Below are 21,300 nucleotides of genomic sequence, written 5' to 3'. Positions count from 1 at the left end.
GATCCCTTCCAACCCAAACTGTTCTATGATTCTATGTAGCAATATCTAAACTCGGTAGCTGTTGTGAAATGGATAAGGAAAAATCTGGGAGACAAATGCAGGTAATTTCCAGAATAATTATAATAAACTTGTAAGTTTTAGTGTCATCTGTTTTATCCTTTGTTGGCTAAAAACAACCAATCTCACACACCCATCTCCACCTAGTTAGCACAGCCAGCACAGTGGAGTGAGAGCACTTCTTCACATCTGGAATTGTCGCTAGCACTATTGATGCTGTTTGGTTTAGGTACGCCTCCTAAACACTGCACACTCATGAGCGAGTTCTTACACAGAAGAGACTTGCAAGCTGAGCTTGGTGTCTTCCCATCTGCCAAGTCCTGCTGGCCAGGTAGAGAAGCTCTGCTCTGCTCCCTTCCCTGAGGAAGCGAGCTGAGCACCACGGTATGCACTGAAGGCTCGCCAGGCACTGCATATGTGCTGGCACTTAACACAGGAGCCTGGGTAGACCTATCTAGACCTATCGAGATACGGTTAACCCATGTTATGCTTGGAGAGTTGTCTGGCCTTCACTGTCATGCTGAAACATCAAAGTTGTTTTGTTGTAGTGACTAATGCAAATTTAGAACAGCCTTAGATCTAAGATTGCAACTGAAAAGGGATAAGACTTTCAAGGAGGGTTGTTTAGCCACATGTCATATAATAGTTCTCAAAGCAGTTGTATCCTTTAGCGGTTTATCACTTATTCTGATGCTTACATTTTTGTCACACAAATAAGAATTGACAAGCATATTTACTGATGTGAAAAACCCGAGTCAGAGTGGCAAAATATGCACAGGCTTCAAGAGAGGTGATGATCCCACGTTGATAATGCTGCATCTTCCATTTCTGGGGGACGTAAGCATCTCCCAGCCCTAATAACAATGTGGGACTACCAATAGACCTGGAGACTGAGGTACAGACCAAATAGTTTGTCTAGGGCTGGGCTAGTTTCCTGACCAGTTGCTTCCACTGCATTTTTTCTCAGGACGTTAAGTTCTCCTGGTCTGTTTTTCAGTGTCTTGCACTGAGACGTTTTGGGGGGATTTTGGCTTATATCGTTAAAAGCTAAAGATCAGGGTAAACAAAAATTGTACAGATGTTTTGATGGTTGCTTCCGAGTCTCTTTTCCCACCCCCTCCTTTCTGAGATTTGTCTGCTGTGCAATTAGCCATGCTCAGGTATTTTGGAAAGACGTTTGCCAACCCGAAGCAATACAGGTAAAGACGTGGCATGTCTTGTTTTAAGCATTTTTAAACCACAGCTCACTTCTCCCCGCATCCCAGTCCTCTGCAGCCTTCTGCTGCTCTGCTTGCCCTTGCTGTCCCAGCACACATGCAAGCTGATTTACTAATTGGTGAAACAGCTGGGAAAGACTTGGTAGGCACCTGCTCCACACCCCCAGTGAGGTCCAGTCATACTGGACAGAGCATCCCATGTCCTGTGGGGGTGCAGGAGCCACAGGTCCCCCCTTGGGGCTGGTGGCCGTCACTGCTGACCCTGGTGAAGCCCTGGAAGAGCCTCCTTCGCAGGTGAGGCGAAGGAAGCCCAGGCAGCAGAACAGACTAAGATGATGATAAAAGTAGCAAAGAGTATAAACAAGGGAAAGAATGCCTCAGCCCTGCAGTTACAGTAAACAAGCATGAACATGGATAATTTAAAAAAAAAAAAAAGGTGGAATAGTGGTGTGGAAGGAGACCATGTTCTTAGCAGCCTGAGCTGAGGTCCTTGCACCATCATTTGTTGGGTGAGCTGTGTTGGGCACATCCCCCTGCCGCTCCGAGAGCCCCGCCTGACTCTTCTTTTTTCCTTGTGGTTTTTTTTTTTCCTTCTTTTTTACTTTTTGCCATTTTATTTCCCACTGGAAGCAATACTCAGGTTGTGAAAACTCGTTAGTCTCATAATTAACGTTAAAAGGTCCCAGGTTTTACCACAGGTAACTGTAGCCACAAACCTTCAGTGGTTGGTTTTTAAGTCTCTAGAAAATATGATGTCAAATTTTCTGAAATCATGACTACAGTATCTGCCTTGTCACCATTTAGTTGAGGTGTTTGCTCAGTACCCTCTGGTATCTGCTGTGTAATCCTGTATTTGCGCTTTTGTGTTGTAGATTTTGTAAATTTTGTGAAGCAGAGAATGTGTTTTTCCAGGCATGTTTCTGTGGCTAGATGAATACTGGATTTGTTGACAGTACTAAAAAAAAAATATATATATATATCTCTCTCTTCATTTTTCTTCTTACTGCTCAGTGGCTAAAGTCAGCAGAAATCAGTCCAATACAATGAAGCTGAGGGAACCAGTTAGTGGATCTGTGTAACCACTTTTGTTTCCTAGCTGGATCCACTTGAAAACCGCAGTTATCCTTGGACAGCAAATAGTCTGTTTATTTACTTATACATCGGTGTTTGTTTCCTCTTTTTTGCAGGTACTTGAGAGGTTACAGCAAAGAGGGTTTGAGATTGTTGGCTCATGTGGAGGTGGGGTGGACTCTTCCCAATTCAGTGAATATGTACTGAGACGAGAACTCAGAAGGACATCTCGTGCACCCTCCGTCATTCGAATAAAGCAAGAGCCTCTGGACTAAAATGGACATGTTTCTTTATGCAAAAAAAAAAAAAAAAAAAAGAGAGAGAGAGGAAAAAAAGGGGGACATTTCATGTGCAGTTTGGACTCCAAACAAGTCCTGGAACTAAAATTGAATAAAAGACACATTTATATCAAATATAGAGACCACACCTGAATTCATATGGGAACATTTGGAATAGTAGTAATAATAATAATAACCTCAAGGTGTAAAAGAAAACACACACACATATATTAAAAAAATATGTATGTATATGTATGTATGTACATATATATATGTATGTATATGTCAAAGGGTAGGAAATGCAACAATGAAAAAGTGGTAGATGAGGTTGGTGCTGTGATGGCCATTAAGTGTCCTAGGCCTTACTTGGACCCACTTAACGGTGTACAAGCCATTACCATTGGGGGATACATAGACTACTCTTCACCCATTTTCCATTGCCAAACATCCATCCTCTTTTTAACGTGTACACACCTTGACTCAACTTTATTTGCATATGGAGGTTTATGTCTGTCTTTTTTAGAGGTGGATGGGCAGGTGTTCAGGAGACGACCATCCATTGCATTGGAAAGCTAGTCGACTGAAATTTTAAATGTAGTTTGTACAGAAGTCGCACACTTTTTGTCTGCCCTCACAGATGTGAAAGGTTAACTTTTCTTTTGAATGAGGTTTTTTTTTTTGTTGTTTTTGTTTTGTTTTATGTTTTTTTCAAAGGGGGCCAGAATAATTAATATTTGGTAGAGATGCTCTGGTTTGAATCTGCTGCTTTCCTACAATTTTTTCAAATTTTATAATGTATTAAATACAATAAACTCTGTTTAAAATAACGAGGGTCTGATTTAAGCCAACAGAAGCAGAGAGGTGGGATTTAGCTCACTGCACGCTAGCATGTGGAGTGGTGGCCTCTCCAGCAGGCAGCGGGCAGGTAGCACTGCCCGCGCACGGTGGAGTGAGTTAAAGGCAGCAGACGCCACTGCGGGATCTGTCTGGTGAGCCACGCATTGCTGGTCTTCCTTCAGCGCTGTCCTTTTTAAGCTTTGTCCCAGTTTGAAGAGAGGCTGTTGGTCAGACTTAAAAATAACACCAGCTCAGCCCAGGGAAACCCATCAAAAAAAATGACGCCTGGTTCTGTAACATTCAACGTAACGGTGAAGAGTTGCATCCTTCCCTCTTGACTGAGGAGTTGGCAGCTTCAACTCTCCAAGCCCTTGCCCTGCTGAGTGTTAGTCCGACTGTTTAACGATGTTCATTTCCCGCGTTTAAAGCTAGTGTTCTTCTGCCTAGAGAGTGAGACGGTCAGCCCCTCCTGTTAACACCATCGGCTGCCTCGCTCTTGATAGCAGGTGGTCAGCCGATGTCCTGCGCAGATGTCCTGCCAGTTGTTCTCTTGCAGAGTCTCACCGAGGCCACCTCTGCAGCCGCCTGGTTCGGGCCGGTGAGATTTTGCAAAGGCGCCACATCACGATACCGCTGCACGGACCATTCACAGGTTGATGCTTTCACCGCCTAAGACGCACCAGCAACCACCACCTTTCCTCCAAAGTATCTTTTTATGCAATATTCCAGAATATGACTGTGTATTCATCCTAGTATGGAAGTTTCTATCGACGCAATGGTGCCGGCGTTCCATTCATTTTGGTGACACTTTGCTATTTATTTAAGAAAAGAAAAAAAAGAAATTGTTAAATACATGTAACAAGGTTTTTAATATAGTCTGATAACTCAAAAAAAAAAAGCTACCATTTTTCTGGTTTTTATTAAAAGATGTCAGAGGGCATACTTAACTCTCTGGCAGCACATATCAATGGTGTTGAAATTATGGAAATGTGGAAATGGGTGAGGGAGGGGGCTCCAAAAATTAACGTTCGTTAGCGGGTTATTAGAACTTCAATGTGATGCTGATCTGTCTATTCACAGTACTGAAACAGCTGCCTCATTGAAAATGCTTGTTTTCAATTAGCAGCAAGTAGTTCTCTTACAAAATAAACAAATGCTTGCTCTCGCTGCCCACAATTTGGTTGTTAGTTTGCATAGAAGTCAGAAAGCTAAAATTCTGGGAAATAAATATTTTTAACAGATCTTCAGGCTGTTGGAAGTGGTATGAAACTTGTGATGTTGAAACAGATGCCAGTCCCCATGGGTTGAGGGTACAGGGGTTACCAGTGCAAGGCGACGTGATGTTTCAGAGACTTTCCTGCAGAAACCCTCCCTGCGTTTCCAGGTGGAGCCTCACTTTCTGGGGCCTCCGCAGTGTACCCGGGGATATGTTTACACTGTCTGTTAAGCCCAAAGGTACTCTCAAATCCAGACCTGCCCTGCTAGCCGCCACGTTTACGTACGGGCATGTGCTCCGGTGCAGGCTGGAGCCGGCGGGCTGCGGCTGCTTCTCCTGCTCCCTGCCCCTTGGCCTGCAGGTAGCCTAGCCGGGAGCATCAGCAGCCCCAAAATTGGCCCCGCAGCACCTGCCCCAGCGCTGGCAGCACCCACGCTGCCCGCACAGGCTGGGTGTGGAGGGCGAGGAGCTTTGCATTCGGTGCTTTTCACTGCGTTGCTCCCAAAGCCGGCCGGTTGTGCTCAGCCAGCGGTTTTGCTTGCACAGCACGTACCTGTCCGACTCGATGACACCGAGGATACCTTTGTGCTCCTCCCAGATCCCCAACTGGCTGGTCACCCTCCCACCGAGCCCACGTTCATTGTCGATGGAGTCAAAAATCAGACCCTGAATGTAAATGTCGCTGCAATTACCGTGTGGTCGTGGAACAAGAGGTCCTGAATAAATAAAGCGATGGCTGATGAAAAATATAAGCAGGAATATAATCTAGATGTAGATTTTAGAGAGCAAATGAGATTACTCCTGTTTGCAGTTGAGGCTTGTAACCATGTGTGTTTTTAAAATGTTCTTTAGAAAAACTGATCTACAGACAAATGAGGAAGGGGGTGTGGGGGGAGCCAAGGACAACCAGATTCGGTCAGCTCTGTTCTGGAGGTTAGTAATTTTGACATGTACAATAGTTTAAATTTATCTAATTTTTTATTAAAAAGTATGATTCCATCTTATACTATCAGTGGTGCTGTATTTAATAACAAGAGGAAGAACTGCAGTGAACAGTAGCTGCCAACATTGTACTTCAGCAACTTGGTTAAGCAGCTGCCAGGAGAACTGCTGCGGAGATGCAGAGATTGCAGATGCCACCTAATGCCCCTTCCCACAATGAAACACAGGCAGAGGAACTGGGTCCTCATCCTTTGTTCTGGTAACGTGAACACTGGATTTCTGCAATAACCATCGGCCCAGGGTTTAATTCTTCCCGTATTGCCTCCTTAATGTTCCAAACAGCTATGTAATGTAAGTATGGATCCTGGCATACTTGGATGAACCTTTAAACTGTGAGTGTCCCATTGAAGACTGAGTTAATTTACCCTGCTCCGAAGAAAGCAAAGTCCCGCTTCGTCACTAGGTTAATCTCTCTTTCCAGAAGCACTACTTGTAAATAAGTGCTGCTAAGTTGTTCTATCTCCAGGTACTTGTTGGTCAGGTAGTCTGGTCTGGCAAATGTTTTTCCTCTCTATTGCCACGTGCCTAGAAGCAAGCTGATCATTTCAGTGCTTGATTGGCACAAGCAGGTATAGTTGAGGCATTGGTTTTTGATGCCTGATAGAATCCATAATGAAATCCAATGGGGACAACCTACTACCCTCTGAAAACATGAAAGTTGAGCCACCTATTCAATTATTTTTCTTTATGCTAAACAGGCACTGATCTCAATTTGAAGAGAAACATTTTGTTCATGAGCATAATTTTTTGCAGCAACCTTTAAAAATTGATTGCTATACTAATTACAGGGTTTTTAACCATCACCCAAATGACTTGTCAAGTGCGTTTTTCTTTAGTGTTCACATTTTGGGGGAAGGATTTGATTTTGGAAGGGTTTGATTTTGGGGGGTGAGAAAAGAATTTTTATCAACCAATGGTCAGTTTTTTAGAGAAATAAAAACATTTATTTCTATCTGTCATTTCTTGACTGTGGAATTCTATATTATGAATTATTTCTAGGGACAACTGGTATTTGTATGTAGGCAATCTTGCAGCCTGAGGTTTATTTACAGTGGAAATGAAACCAAGACATCCTCAGGGCCTGTAGACCAGTTGCTTTTTCTCAGACTTCAGTTTGAGTGGTTTATTATTTCTTGAGGGTCTGGAGGGATCGCCACCGCCAAAAATCAATACATTGCATCAGGTTCCTGTGTTGGCTTTGGCTGCCACCGCATTGATCTGGTTATTGAAGACCCCCAAACTGACTTAGCATTTGGGATCCTCTATTTGAGATTGAAACTGCAAAACTGTATCCCTACCCCGCTTCCAAAAAAAGATGCAGGCACATAGCACAAAAATTCATCCCCTTGTAAGCAGAGCTCAGTGCTGCTACCTGGTAACTAGGATGTTAATGTCCATGCTGGGGGGAAACCCTAGTGCTGACCTGCTGGAGCATCCTCTGTTTGTACAAGGATGTGAGCTCCAGAAATAGAGGTGACCTCTGACTGATGGGGAAAAGTCCACTTTTCCTTGATTTTTTTTTTTTTCACATTTCTATTGACTAGGGACTTAATACATTATTGAGTCCTGCGTACCTAAAATAAGGAAGAGTATATAATTTTTCAACTGGTGTCAGATATTGTGGACCAGATCCCATCTTCTGCCCTCCTTATTCACAGTGAACTTGCCCCACACCCAAGCTATGAACTAAATTATAGATTACTGTAATTTAGGAATTATGAGAAGAGGCATGGCATGGTGATCAGCTGTTGGTACTGCTGAATCAACAGCGATTGTATGTCGTCTATGTTGCATGTTGCTTCTAAAAAATACAGTATTCTCCACTCTGGGGCAGAGGAAGTGTGGTTCGATCAGACTTTTCTCTCTCTGCCCCACTGAAAACATATGTCCACGAGCTCTTCTCTCCAGAGAGGCTGTCACTGGTGTCAGCAGGCTGGGTTTGTGCCCTTCAGGGAGCATGGGGTGTTGGTGCCCTTGCCCAACCCAGCGTGCTCCATCCCCCGGTCCTCGGAGCACAGCTCTGGCTTGCTGGTCCGGGGAGAGAGGGAGGGAGGGAGATTTGTCTCTGTACTCCGGAGTTTGGACTGATAAATGATCTCATCTACAACCCCAAATGGTCTTCTAGCTTCTGTTTTATTATGTAGCTCATCAGTGTTGTTATTAATTTTCCTGAGGGAAGTGCGTAGCCCTGGCCTTGCCTTCTTGCCGTTAGGATGCAGTCTAAAGGGCAGGGCAGTGACCTGTCGGGTGCATACCTCGCTTTGGGCATTGACTTAAAACAAAAACTACATATGTTGAAGTCCCTAAAACTCATGTGCTGCACTCATTCTGGCTTTAGTTCAAACAAGGGGACTTAGCAGGGATCACCAACGGATGGTTGGTACTTCATTTGATTAACCTCCAAGCAATTACACTCAATGGAAAAAACAAAAGATAAACCAGACTGTGAACACTAGTTCTGAAGAGCTGTAGCAGTGATGTCACTAATCGCAGCCACCTCTGAATAAATACTTCAGCCCTGGGTAGCTCACATTAAAAACCTTTATTACCAGGTAAATAACATTTCTTTCCCTCGCTTTCTCCAGTTCAGGAGGCTTGTTTTTCTTCTGCTTGGGGCTGTGCCTGGGAAGCTCAAGAGTAATAGTTTTGGCCCTAATGCAGCGCTTGGTCTCTTCAAAGCATTGTACAAACCTTCAATTAAGCATCTCTCTACCTGTAAGGGAAGAAGGTAGCAATAAGCTTGTCTTGCAGCTGGGGAGGCTGAAGAGGCTCGATTTCCAACCACCCAGGTGGCAAGCCGCACTTCAGGAGTCACGCTCAGCTGCCACGCTCTTTCACAACCTCTCTTGCAGTATAGGAAGAGGCTGGAACTGGTGAGGTGCTATGACACATGGTTTTTAAAACTGAGAGTTGCAGACTATTCAGGCAAATACTTCAGACCCCAAGATGTCTGAAAAAGCTTAAAAAGTAACACTATAACCATGTTAGACTTGATATACCTTTGGGATTTTTTTTTCTAATTCATTTCCAAGTAAGAGAAAACCAAATGAAATAAAATTTCTTCACCTTTCATGTTTTAAGTAGGGTCTACTGATGTCTTCATCTCCTTCCTCTGGCTCAGCTCTTCAGTAATGACTATAATTTTCTGTTTATGATGTTTCGTTTCCTTACCACAGAACTCAGGCATTGGGAGGGGAAGAGGGGGTGGAAATCGAAACAAAAAGCTCCACTGCAATTTATGAAAGAGCTTTGGTCATTCATATACTGGTCACAACAAAATCCTGACACACGCCAGGATGGTTGAGGGCAGGAACATTTTTCAGGTGTGGTTGCTGAGATGGGGTAAAGCATGGCTGGCTCCTGGCTTCAAACGCTCCAAAATAAAAATTAGAACAGTAGGAAACTAGGGCTCAAACCCTCACGGATTATCTTCCTCCTTAAGCATCTGCTCCTCTTTCTCACAGTTGTAGCCTTTAGATGAGTAGTTTAAAAGCTGTGCTATCATCTCAGCTGTAACCAGTGCAGCTATTCCAGGAGAAAGCTGCTTGGCTCAGGGACAGCTGTTCCGCAGAAAAATTCTCTTCTGATGCATTATTGATAGGTGTAAGTTAAAGCCATAAAGCTCGCAGCTTTATCAGGCAATATCTACTAAATCCTGGAAGCATGTAAGATAACCTAAATGTAATCTACTGCATACCAGCTCCTTCAGTGATGGATAGCACAACAAAAGCAGGACTAATGAAAAATTAATGAAAACAGTTACTTCCATAAGAAAAATGATCTGTTTTCTCCCACCTTTGTATTGATTTTAACTGGCCCTGTAATTGGAAGTGTATAATTTTTTCCTAAGGTAAAGAGGATTGAGGGCGAGGGAGAACGAGCGTATAATTCTATTCATGTTTGTGACATACTTTCAGGCTACAAAAACAAAGCATTTTCCTTAGGATGTTGAAGCCGCCTGTGAATGCAGACTTCAAGCATATTTTCTCAGCTCAGGCAAACTGCCACGCTGGTTGCCTGAAACCAGATATTGCATGAGCAGAGTACTTGGAGTACTTTGAAGGCTAGTGAGGAAGTACAAAGAAACAATGTTTAAGAAAAAATCAAATACAGTGCATGTAACTTGGTGGTTTAACATGTTTCATGCATTCAAGCTCATTCCTGATTGATCTGCCACTTTCTGGAAGGGAAAAAAATCCTCCAGTCGCTCTTTGGAGAGTGAATGAATGTCAGGCTCAGAGGATGACCTCCTCTATGAGGCCAAACCAATGGCACCACGTTGTTCATGCACTGGCTTGGTAGTGAATTCGCTGGCACATGTAGTCTCACCACCTTCTCACTGACACCTTAAACACAACTGTCTTTAAGTTTAACAGAGCCTTTCTGGTTTTTTCACCATATAACAGCAGAAATCAGTCTGATCTGCAACTCTGCTGTAAGCTCTATTTTAAATTATTCTTAAGTCTTTACCTGCTTAATGTTAATATATCCACTGAGCCCAAAGGGTGCTGCTGAGATAATAAATCAATCAGAGTAGTACATAGTTTGTTTTGGTAGGGGAAAAAAAATGTGCATTTCTCAAAGTGTTTAGGAAATGCTTCTTTCCTGTTTCCTCTTGTGTATGTTATGGGTCTTTTTCTAACCTCTTTCATGAGAGCTATCAAAGACATGATATGGGGCCATATTGTGATGAGGAGCTGAGAAGCAAGATGTTTCTGCACATGTTGGTAGTAAATGTTACTCTTTATTTTAGTCATTTTCTAGCATCTTTTAGCTAGTATGCCTTCATTTGAAACATCATCTATTTTTTAACTTGAGAGATCTAGCCACATCCTTGCTTGTTGCTTTTTTTTGTTGTCTTTCTCACTGACCTAGTAACAGCTGCAATACAAGATGAACCGCCTCTTTCAATGCATGTCATTAAAAATTAGGGCATTTACTTGTCCTCAATATTTGGCTTGGCTTTATTGTTGTTGCAGCAGTCTCAGCTGGTCCAGTCTCAGCTGGTGCTCCGTGCAGGAGGTGTGGTGGCCAATTGGCATGGGTGACAAAGGGCCCCCTTGTAACGGTGCCCTCCCCAGCTCGCCAGGCCTTGCTGCATGAGCAAGTGTTGCAAGAGCAGCACCAGTGAGGAGAAACTACCCAAAAGTTGCCGTGGCTGTAACCGTCCAGCAGCGAGGGAGGGCTGCAGGCTGCAGCAGCTCCTGTACCTGCTGTCGGGGACGGCCCAGGCTGCAGGGATGGGAGGGGTGCTGCTGGCAGCAGGGTGTCCTGGGTGCCCAGCTCCCTGCTACACCCTCCGGCAAATCCTCCAGATCCCCTGGAGATACTCAAAAGCTGCCTGGACACAGTCCTGGGCAAGCAGCTCAAGGTGGCCCTGCTTGAGCAGGGGGGTATGGACAAGATGATTTCCAGAGGTCCCTTCCAACCTCAGCCACGCTGTGTTTCCGTCGTTCCCAGGAGGATTGGACTGATTGAGATGTGAAATGTTTGTCAGGGAGAGAAATGTGGCCCTACTCCCCGCTTGTTGCTGTCAAGGTCCTCCTCTTTCCGTAGAGCGACGCACCAGTAGTGCAAAACATTTCCAGAGAGGCAGTAGTGTGTGGCCAGGCAAGGAAAAGCACTATCTGCATGAAGCAGCGTTACTGTAAGCCTGGCGCTCCCAGCACATTGAATAAACCAGCAAGACTTGTTTAAAAAAAAATTACACCGGGGAAAGCAGGCTGGAGAAGGGCGTCAAAGTGTGTCATGGAAAGGCACGGGGGCCTCCGGGGGGCTGAGGGTGCTGGCGAAGCACGTAGGGGTGCGAGCAGGGCATTACTGGGACGGGCCAGCTGTGTCCCCGAGTGACAATTAGCGCATGCTTGAGCAGTTAGCTGGCTGGAGGGCTCAGCACCCCGCGTCCCAGTCCTGCCGCTCTGCAGTGCAAGCTCAGCTCTGCTGGGGTGGAAGTAGCGTACGGAAGGAAGAACGCTGTGTAAACAAGAAAGGGTCTTAATGTGGGAAAAACGAAGCCGTAAGTCATCAAAAATGGTCAACGGCAATGTCACAGGTGAAGCATTGGCAACTCTGGTGTTAGGTCTGTATTTTCTATGCCACTTGTTAATTCAGATTAGCAATGGAAAAATGGGAATGATAAATGATGAGGGCAAGTAAAATGTGCATGCAAGGAAGTGATTAGCACATATTTTTCCTTAGCATGCCAGAGTGAGAGGAGGACACTAATTTGAGTGAAAGTGCGTGGAGAAGAAAATTATCTTGATTGCTTTCATTCTTTAAAGAAGAAAAATTGAACTGTTACACCTGTTACTGCAACAAAAAATACAGGGCAGCCACTTTATGCTGGGCAAAAAAGAAGAGACAGCCTGAAAAAGGAAGTTTTGTTACAGATTATGTTCTTATTTTCTCCTGCCACCATCTGTACATCAATTACAAAGTCAATCTTCTGCCTGGCCATCACTTCATTCTGTCTTGATCAACATGTGCTATGGACTGTAAGAAAGTTTATCAAAAGAACTAGAAAAAATATGTAGTTTTTTTCAGAAACAATCATTATTCACACTAACACATGACTGTTTTTCTTAAAAATGAATATGCACCCTGTGTCTGTCCATTCCCCCATCTTGGCATTTCATTGTATTTTGAGAGAACCTGGGCAGGGCAGAGCCTGAGTAAAGGTTTGCTTTGGGAAGCGCAGGAAAGGAGAACTTCTCTGCTCCTCGCAGTGGGATGAAGTTGATATTTGCTTGCAGAAAGAGCTCTTCTCCCAAGTGACAGCTAGGAACTCTCATGAAACAAGCATAAATAAAAACAGCCTTTTGAGCAGTGTCAAAAGCAGAATAGTCTGCATGTGTTGCCTCAAAAATAAAAAACAGCAGGGAAAGGGCTTTCATGCTTCCTTGCACTTCTCAGAGAGCCGAAGAGGCCACAAATGCATTTCTTCCTCCAAGTGTCACTCTTAAGTTACGCTGTTTATCTCTGGAGCATCACAGTTGTCTTGCATCTTCTTAAAAGTAAGACATCGCTTCGTTCTGCTTTCCTCCCCTTGTCATATTATCTGGGGTTTTAATTCTGTCCTCTCATTTTTTTCAATGGAGAGAGATCTTTTACAACATTTTTTTCATTAGGGAATGGAATGGGGCTTCAGTCCTAATGGGGGTTGAAAGCCATCGGGTGCCAGTGCTGAGCTTGATGTAATAAACTATATTTAAAGTATTACTCATAGCAAGTCTGCGAACAGTGAAGCTGTAGCTCATAATTACATGACATTGTTGCTGCAGAATGAACAAACGAACAGCGGTGCTTTGGTAAAGGTAGACCCAGTGCTCCTCAGCTCCCTTGTGGGGCCCTGATTTAGGAAGGCATTTCAGGGTGTCCTTAGCCATCGATATGGTAGAAGTTTAGTCTTCATTTCAATGGGACACTCACGGTACTGAAATTGTGCATATGTTTCCATACCTCACCAAGCTAAGACACAGATGCTTAAAGGAAAGAGGGGCTAGAAGATACCAGCGAAAGCTTCCCCAAAGTTCTTTCTTCCTGATTTTTTTGTTTGTTTTCCTGATTGTAGGGCTAAATACTGATTTTTCAGCTTGGAAAAACTGAAGACATAGCATCTTCTTCTGCCACATTTTCAATATGCTTTAAAAGAAAAATCACTCCATGACCACATTTTTCCCCTATAAAAATGTGAGCAATTAACACAGCAGGTTCTCAGTTCAATATGTATAATTTATTGTAAAATGTATATAATTGGTTTGGCAGACAGCAAATGCACCAACACAAGCATAAACCTTTTTATGAATCCATATGTAATACTGGATGTTGATGGATTTTTACTAGAGCAAGATGTCATGTTAAATAACTCATGCAGATGTACAGTAGCAAATTACTGGGTTTGCCATTTTCATTAAAAAAGGAAACAAACAAAAAAAACCCCTATTCACATCTCCATTATTTATTGAAGAATTTTTTTAATACACTCCCTGCTGGAGCATCTGGGTGTATTAAACAGCTGAATTCAGTATTGCATTATGCTAAATTGCCTACAATGGGCAGCTGCCTCATTTCACTGTTCTTAAAAGTCAAAAATGTGTTTTCTGAACCTGAGGTGTTTGTCTCCTTGCCGAAGCGGTGTGCTGGCCAGAGTTTCGCCAAAGGGAGGGGGAAGCAGAGGGGGAGCACGTTGCTCTGCTGCTGAGACCCTGGCCAAAAATTTCCGAGCACAGGAGAGAGGACAGGAACAGGAGGAGAGGTCAAAACTGTGCTCCCACCTTTGTATTCATGGACCTGGTTTAAAACCTGGTGGCCAAGGAGCATCGCGTGCCATCACTGAGCTGTCCGGCACTTATGGGGCTGCGTCCGTGGGGAGAGCCACCTTCCCAGGTTAGCTCAGCAACCTCTCAAGCCCTTGGCTCCCAAATATCGTGTGCTATGTAGGGGTGTAGCGGTGGCACACCACAGCAGTGATGCAGCCCCTTGGCCACCCAGTGTACAACCCCCCCCCCCCCCCCCCCCCCCCCCCCCCCCCCCCAATGTTTGAGGTACCCCCAGTGGGCCACAGGTCCCCCCCTGCTGCTGCTGGCTTGCAGGCTGGGAGCAGCAGGGTGCTGCAAAGAGGGGTGTATGTGTGTGTGTTGGGGCAGGGGGCACGTGGTGGAGGAGCGACCTGGGTCTGCCCTGCGCGTTGTGCCGCACACCCCTGCCCTGTGCTCCTTGGTTCCGCAGGAAGCCCTGAAGCCCCTCAGGAAAAAGCTCAGTCCCTGGGGTACATCCAGCAGGGTGGGCAGGACAAGGTGACACCCCCCCCCACCCTACCCCCCTATTCCTTCCCTGCCCCATTACCCCAATGTCTTTTTCCATAGCGACCACCAACAGCTCAGACATTTTCTCGCCCCTCTGGAGGCGTCGGTACTCCTTGGGGGAGTCTCTTTGTGTCACTAATGGGGTTCAGACTCTGACGTCAAAGCCTCTGTGTCTGTCCCTGCAGCCAGCACCTCCTGTGTTTCACACCGACGGTCCTCCACTTGTTGCCTGCTTTCACATCTTCTTTGGCCTCTCCCCTCATCCCAAAGTGGATTTTCCCACCTTTTATATCTTCCTCCTCCCTTAGCCCATTTTTCATCATCTCTTTCCAGTCGTGTGTTTTCTTTCTTCTCCTATAATCCTGTATATTTGGATAATTTCATCTGGACTGTTTAACATAACCACTAGATTTGTGTTTTAACCTTGTTCGGCAGGTTAAATGCTCCCTTTTCCATCTTATGTTCTGCATTTTCTTCTCCTTGTTAATATAGGTCAGGGTTGACAGACTTGGGATCCAGCTCAACTGCAGTTGGAAGCTTCAGCAGCGATTTCCATGGGAGCAGGGGGGGAAAACATTCAAAATGTTGCAATGTGAGAGACTAAAACAAAGTGTCTGAGTTTGTCTATGGCCAGATTTCTCAAGCTACTCCACACTTCCAGTACCCCCAGCTCCAGAGGGACCTGTAGGTAGAAAGAACAACGTTTCTGAAAAGCAGGCCATGTTTCCTTAGGTTACATGGAGATGACGGAGGCAGCAGCCTACCCGGTTTGATCCAACGTGTCAGAGTAGGAACCTTATCTCCAGCGAGTCTCTGCTAGGCATCATGCCCAGCCCTTCTGCTACATTTATCAGTAGTACGTTTGGAAGGAAGGATAAAATCTTTTTTGCCTTCCAACTTCTTTCCAGGGGCAGCTCGTAGATGTTCACGTCTTTCAGTCAAGCCAGAAATGCCTGTCCCATCACCCAGCTTACGCACTCACATGTTACCTGGCTGTGGTGCTGCCCCATGGTAGTTTTCTGAGCATGCGTATCCTGCAGACACGCTGTGGCCATCCCAAACCAACAGCTATGATGGGTGAAGCCACTCATCCACATAGCTAATCTAACAAAAAAACCCCATAATGTACATTCAGTGATATGCTAGAAAATACGCTTTTGCTGACAGGATTTATTCCACCACCCTGCTCTCCTCAGCCAGCAAAGCAGGGACTGATTGAGGGGTGCCCGCAGGAAGCCCACTCAACCTCTGCATAACCTGGGATGGCTGCACTGGCAAAGCACTGCTAATGCAGCCCTGGAAATAGGCAGCCCTGGTTGTTTCCAGCCTTGGTGTGTAGAAAGAAAGACTCCCACATTGTGCTCCCATCACATTCAGATGTTTTTTATTCTTCAGTTGCAAAACACTGCAGACAAATAATCCAAACCCATCTCAGGAGTGAAAGAAAAATGGAGCGGCAGCTGGTTTTAACTGAGGCTCCTTTATCAAATGGTGTCTGTTCAAACCCCTTCTGTTCAGTAGGAAACATCCCACTAGAAAACGTCCCCCATTTCTAGCTTATCTTTTCTGCAGCTGTCATTGCTCTGCTCATTGTTCATGAAGTTACCGGCACCTGTGTCTCCCCGCGATGCGATCTATTATTTCAATGTAAATATTTTTTTTGTTGAGAAACAAAAGGGCTGGAAAAAAGGGAGGTTATGGGAATATTCAGGATGAGATAAGGAATCTGAGGCAGAAAAGAACACACCAATTACCTCAGCTCACACACTCATCTGCCAGATGAAACCAGTTCTACCGGCTGTTGCCCAAAGGCAAAAGACCATAGGGCTTCTGATGTCATGTTGGCCTTTGGTTATGAGCCCGGGTAAATGGGTACCTGGCAGAGAGAGAGAAAAAGGGCTGTGCTGCTTAATGCCAGCTTCATCTATTTATGTTCGTCTAGCATCAATTAAAAATATCTCTGTCTCATTCTGCCTGCCTGCCTGCCTGCTAGCGTGGTATTCGTTTTCTTTCTGTAGCACTGCAGATTGCCTTGCCTTACAGTTCACAACAGCAGGAGTTGGCATTTGCCTCTGGGCAGGGCAGAGGACGAGAAACCATTTCACTTTCACACTACTTTTCTTCCTCTCTGTATCTGTGCAGAGCAGCGAAGGTGTTTGATGTGCCGGTTGCTGTGGAGGGGTGATGTACAAGACCAGGGCTGTCGTTAATTTGCAGTGCTTCAATAGCATTAGCTTTTTCCTTAGGATTTCAATTGAATTGGTGGCATTGCTGGGACAATATAGTGCTGTAGATCTGAACTGTGTTCTGTGTACTCACCTGTCTTTTTTTCTTTATTATATTAACCTTCTTTTTCTTCCTTTTTTTTTCCTTTTTATATCAGCAAGACCCAGTGAAGCAGACTTGATGTTGCAATAATTCTGCATGTTTTGGTTATAAATATCCTGAAGCAAAGTTAAGGGTTTTTTCATATAACTATCAAAGCAAGTGTCTGCTTCAGCACAGAGTGAAAGGGACGTTTTACACATAAAAGCTCATCAGTGGGTGGTAAACAGCTTTTGTCCTAATACATATTGCAAATATTCTGCTGCGGCACAGACTGATGGCTTTGGTGAAATTGGTAGCATGTGACTGAGACGCAACAGTTCTCCATGCTAGTTGCTATCGTGGGAGCCTAACCAGGGTCTGAGCGCTCAAGAAATCCCAGGAAAATCAAGTCTTTTGCCTGTTGCACTACAAAAGACGTCTCTTGTGTTTTAAATTTCCAGTTGTCTCCTTGAGAGCAAATAATGCCGCAAAGTAATTTAAAAACAGAGGAGGTAAAAATCAGTAACTTCAGCAATAGCAGCGCAGACAGTTTCCTCCATCGCAATCTCCCATCTAGATTTTCCGAGCAGACTTGTGATTTCAGCGGCTGCCTTGGCAGGTGCCCAGCGTGATGCACCTGAAAGCAGCCAGGCTGTCTGTGAGCAGATGCACAATGCTTTCAGAAAATCAGAGGTCTTCAAGGATTCTAAAGTCGATCATCAAAAACTGCAAAATATTTCGCATTTTTCTTCTTCCTCAGTGTTGCACGCTCTCAGAACAGCAAACGCTTTGTGATCTGAAGTCAACACAGCAACACTGGTGTATCACTGGCTTGCAACAGCATCTATTTGAAGGGATGTTTTAACGCAGTCTGCAGTGCTGGAAGGCGGCTTTTTCTGTACTGCTTCTAGCAAGGATGTGCTGATCTGAGCACTCGGCAGCATGATTTATTTATTAGAACTTCATACCATTTTTTTTTTTCTCCCCATTGACACAGGATTAAAATTAAACATCCTTAACTGCACGAGATGAAAGTATAGCTTAGCTCATTCAGGTACATCTCTATTAGATACGTGTGTAAGTGATTGCTCTCTGCTAACTTGATCTTGCATTTCTGTACAGGCAAAACTCCCCTGAGACGGCTCGCCAGAGTTGGATGTTCAGATGAACTGTAACTATGCCCGGAGGTGGCGGCGATTGGACTAGGCCAGGGCAAACCTTTGCAGCCTTTGATTCGCTGAAGACCCCATCAACAGCTGCCATTGATACTAAGGGGGGCTGTCATCAAGGCTGAGGTCCTTGGGAATGCATCAGATTCACGGCCCCGTCATTTCACCTACTGAGCACAGTGCTGCGCCAACAAGTCTTGAAGCTCAGTAAGACACCTCTTCACAAGTTGGTGAAGAGGAGATGCGTTCTTAGGTCATGCACCTGCCTGGCCGCTGAGCTCTGCTCTCCAGTGGTGTGAGAGGTCCTGGGGACACCAGTGCTGGAGGAGTCTGGCCAGGCGAGAGGCACCTCCATGAGTGATCGCGGTGCGGTGGGGGTTTTTAAGTTGTAGGAGCACCAAAGCAAAACTCAATGCATTGGCAGCGAGTGGGGTTTGCATTCAAAGATACATTAGAGGCGTGCTGAGCCAGGGACGGCACTTCAGCACGTGCAGATTTTGCATGGCAGCGTGGGGAAGCAAGGGAATGGCAGGGAAGGCTGTGCTGGAGGCACAAGGCAGCCACCGGCAGCACAGCCAGTGGTCATTTGGGCTGACTTTACTTCATATTAAGTCTTTGCTCATAGCAGTTACCAAGTCTCAGGCTAAGGGCAATGGTGGTACCTTACAGTGGTCTCACCCCTTGGTGCTGCCTCTCCCAGATACAATGCGGGCAGACGGAAAATGTCTAGCTGGGTGTCCTGCTGTCAGTGCGCAGCATCTCACAGGGTGGCACCGTGGGGAGCCAAAATGCTGAGAGCAGCCCTAGAGGCACACAGGACCCAGGAGAGGGAAGGGAAAGGATCCCGCACCAAAGGTCCACTGTCAAGGAGGCACCGCTGGCTGCTTTGGGTGCTAGGGCAAGGAGCAGGCACATGCAGAAACCTGGCTGGCAGGGAAGGTGGCAGATGCAGAGCAAAGGGACTCCCCACATCCAGGCGCTGCCACGGGGACCTGAAAAACACTGCTGGGCCAGACCACGCTGCTGCAAGGAGGTTGCCACTCCATCATTAAAGTTTCTCCTGCCCCACCAAGCACAGTTACCTCAGTGTCCCGGCTGACAGGCATGAGTTTGAGTGTGGGGTTTAAACAGGACAGATGGGGGAAAGGAGCTCCAGAAGACACCACCAGCTTTTCAGGGAGGCGGTTTGTCTGCGCCTCTGCTTACCCCAGGGTGTCTGCTACCCTCACAGCTGGAGAGGAGAACGGTGGGAGGTGGTGACCCATCCTGGCCGTGGGGCAAGGGGCCTGCTGGTCTTTTGCTGATGGATGTGGTATGGAGAAGTCAGGGCCAGGCAAGCCGGTGTGGTGGTTTGTGGCATAGTATGCGTGGTGCAGACTTGTTTGGACTAAGTAGACTCTGAAAGGGTCTTGTTGGGGATGCAAAGGGGATTTTTGGGGAAAAGTATTGCCTACAAGGGCACCTAAGTTTTGCAAAGCATGGAGGTGATCACGGTGCTCTGAAAGGAGCTCTGAAAGTGGGCTCTGCTCACTCTGCCAGGGGATCTACACAGCATCCAACAGACCAGTGCAGACGTAGGCTTCAGGGGAAAGCAGCCCCTGTAGCATTATCTAGAAGCTGAATGCTTTCCCAGCAAGGATCACAAAGGAGACATGAAATACATTTCTTGCTGGAAATATCATTGAACGCACAACTTGTTGCCTTTTACTACTTTGAAACACAACCTCATCCTGCATGCAACCAGCTACAAAAGCAAGGTCTACTTTATCCTTCAGCCTGCCCAGTTTCCCTCCTTTTGTGATAACTAACAAGTATATTACTTTCTCCATTGCTCTCTGTGCATACGTTACATGGTAACGTATGATGTGGTGATGCCACTGAAACCAGCTGCCCTGTGCTCAAGATTCCCCAAGGTTTGGAAAGGTCGTCTGGAATGAAAGCTGTCATCGTAAAGACCTTCACACATGGGTTGGTCGGTTGGTGATTACAGAGTATGAAGGTATGAGCTAGTAGAGCTTGGGCAGCTTTATTGCAAACACTGTGGCCAAGATCATGCTGTAGGTGTTGAGGTGTCCTCATTCATGAAGCTTAAATCACACGACCGGAGAAGCAGCCATGTTACCAATGCTTGCAGAAGCATAATGTATATCAAAAGTACTTCCAGTGTTTCCATCTCCTCAGAGGTAAACAGAAATTAAAATACGCTCTAAGTTTGCACACACAGAATCATTAACTTTGTATAGTTAGGGACTAGAGGGAGGGAGGGAAGGGGGATTTTTGGTAGGTTTTTTTTTTTCTTTTTTTTTGCCCTGGGCAAAATTTTCAACATTAACTAATTAATGTTTATAAAACACTTTGCATATATAGTGCCTTTCATCAGGGGATCTCCGAGTGTTAGATTATATTATCTTGAAGGCCCCAGGCCTGTGCATACTAGCCCTATAAAGTATTAGCCTTATAAACTTTAGCAATTCACTTTGGGTTTTTTTCTGGGCTTTTTTTGGTTGGGTTTTTAATCTTCCCTCTTCTGAAAATGTGCTTAGCATTTTGGCTGTGTATGTAAAAAGGTGGTATAAAGGGTAGCGTCAGCCAGAATGACCATATGAAAAATCAGGGCCCCATAATGCACTTCTCAAATCCTCTAATTGCTGCAGTTGGTGAGTAGCAACCGTGCCAAACTTAAATTGAACTATAAATCCCACATGTCAAGTAGAGATCAGGAGGAGGCGTCATCACCAGTGGGGGAAGCAGCTCTGATATTTGCTCTGCATTATCTGGTAATGACAGTGGGGATAGGGAGAGAAACAGAGACCTCTGGTCTCAAGCAGCACCAGGAGACAAATGCAGGCTCCTGCAAGCTGGTGGACCTCCTGTATCGCATTAAGTTTCTGTTACAGAGAGAAAAGGGTCAGTGGTGGCTGGGAGCCACGAACCCAAGGATGGGCATGAAAATGGCCACATTTAGCCCATCTGGAGTGTCTCTGTTGCTGTCACCTTCCTGGGCGGAGGCAGGAGGCAGAGTACCCCAAAGCCACGCCAACAGTAGTGAATCTCCCATGTGTCAAATCTGAAAAGCCTGCTTGGGCGTGGGCTCAGTGGATGACTGAAACAATTACTTAACAATAGCTGGTTGTGTGAGCTGGCAGGGATGTAGCCAGGTTCACAATGGAAAAAATGTGTGGGCATCTCGGCTTTAGCGAAACACATGGGGAGCAGACTTGCTGCTGCATGCAGGAACTACCAACAGAGAAAGCAAGGCCTTGGGGAGCAGAAACTTGACAGGGACAAAGCAGAGGATGTCTTTGCCCTTACTTGCACGTCTTACAGGTGGAATTCCCCCAG

At 45.5% G+C, this 21,300-nt stretch overlaps 1 protein-coding gene across 1 annotated transcript in view; it reads left to right on the top strand.

The window, feature by feature from the left end:
- The window catches only part of KCTD1 (potassium channel tetramerization domain containing 1), a 34,623-nt gene extending 32,003 nt beyond the window's left edge, over positions 1-2,620 (top strand). The window contains exon 4 of the mRNA XM_009489324.2: positions 2,462-2,620. Coding sequence (XP_009487599.1) covers positions 2,462-2,620 — 159 coding nt within the window. The remainder of the gene's footprint in view (positions 1-2,461) is intronic.
- Positions 2,621-21,300: the final 18,680 nt, after the last annotated feature.

The sequence above is a fragment of the Pelecanus crispus genome, chromosome 2, assembly GCF_030463565.1.
Source record: "Pelecanus crispus isolate bPelCri1 chromosome 2, bPelCri1.pri, whole genome shotgun sequence".
NCBI classification, from domain to species: domain Eukaryota; kingdom Metazoa; phylum Chordata; class Aves; order Pelecaniformes; family Pelecanidae; genus Pelecanus; species Pelecanus crispus.
Note: the sequence above shows the minus strand (reverse complement) of the source record. Positions and strands in the feature narration are given on the sequence as shown.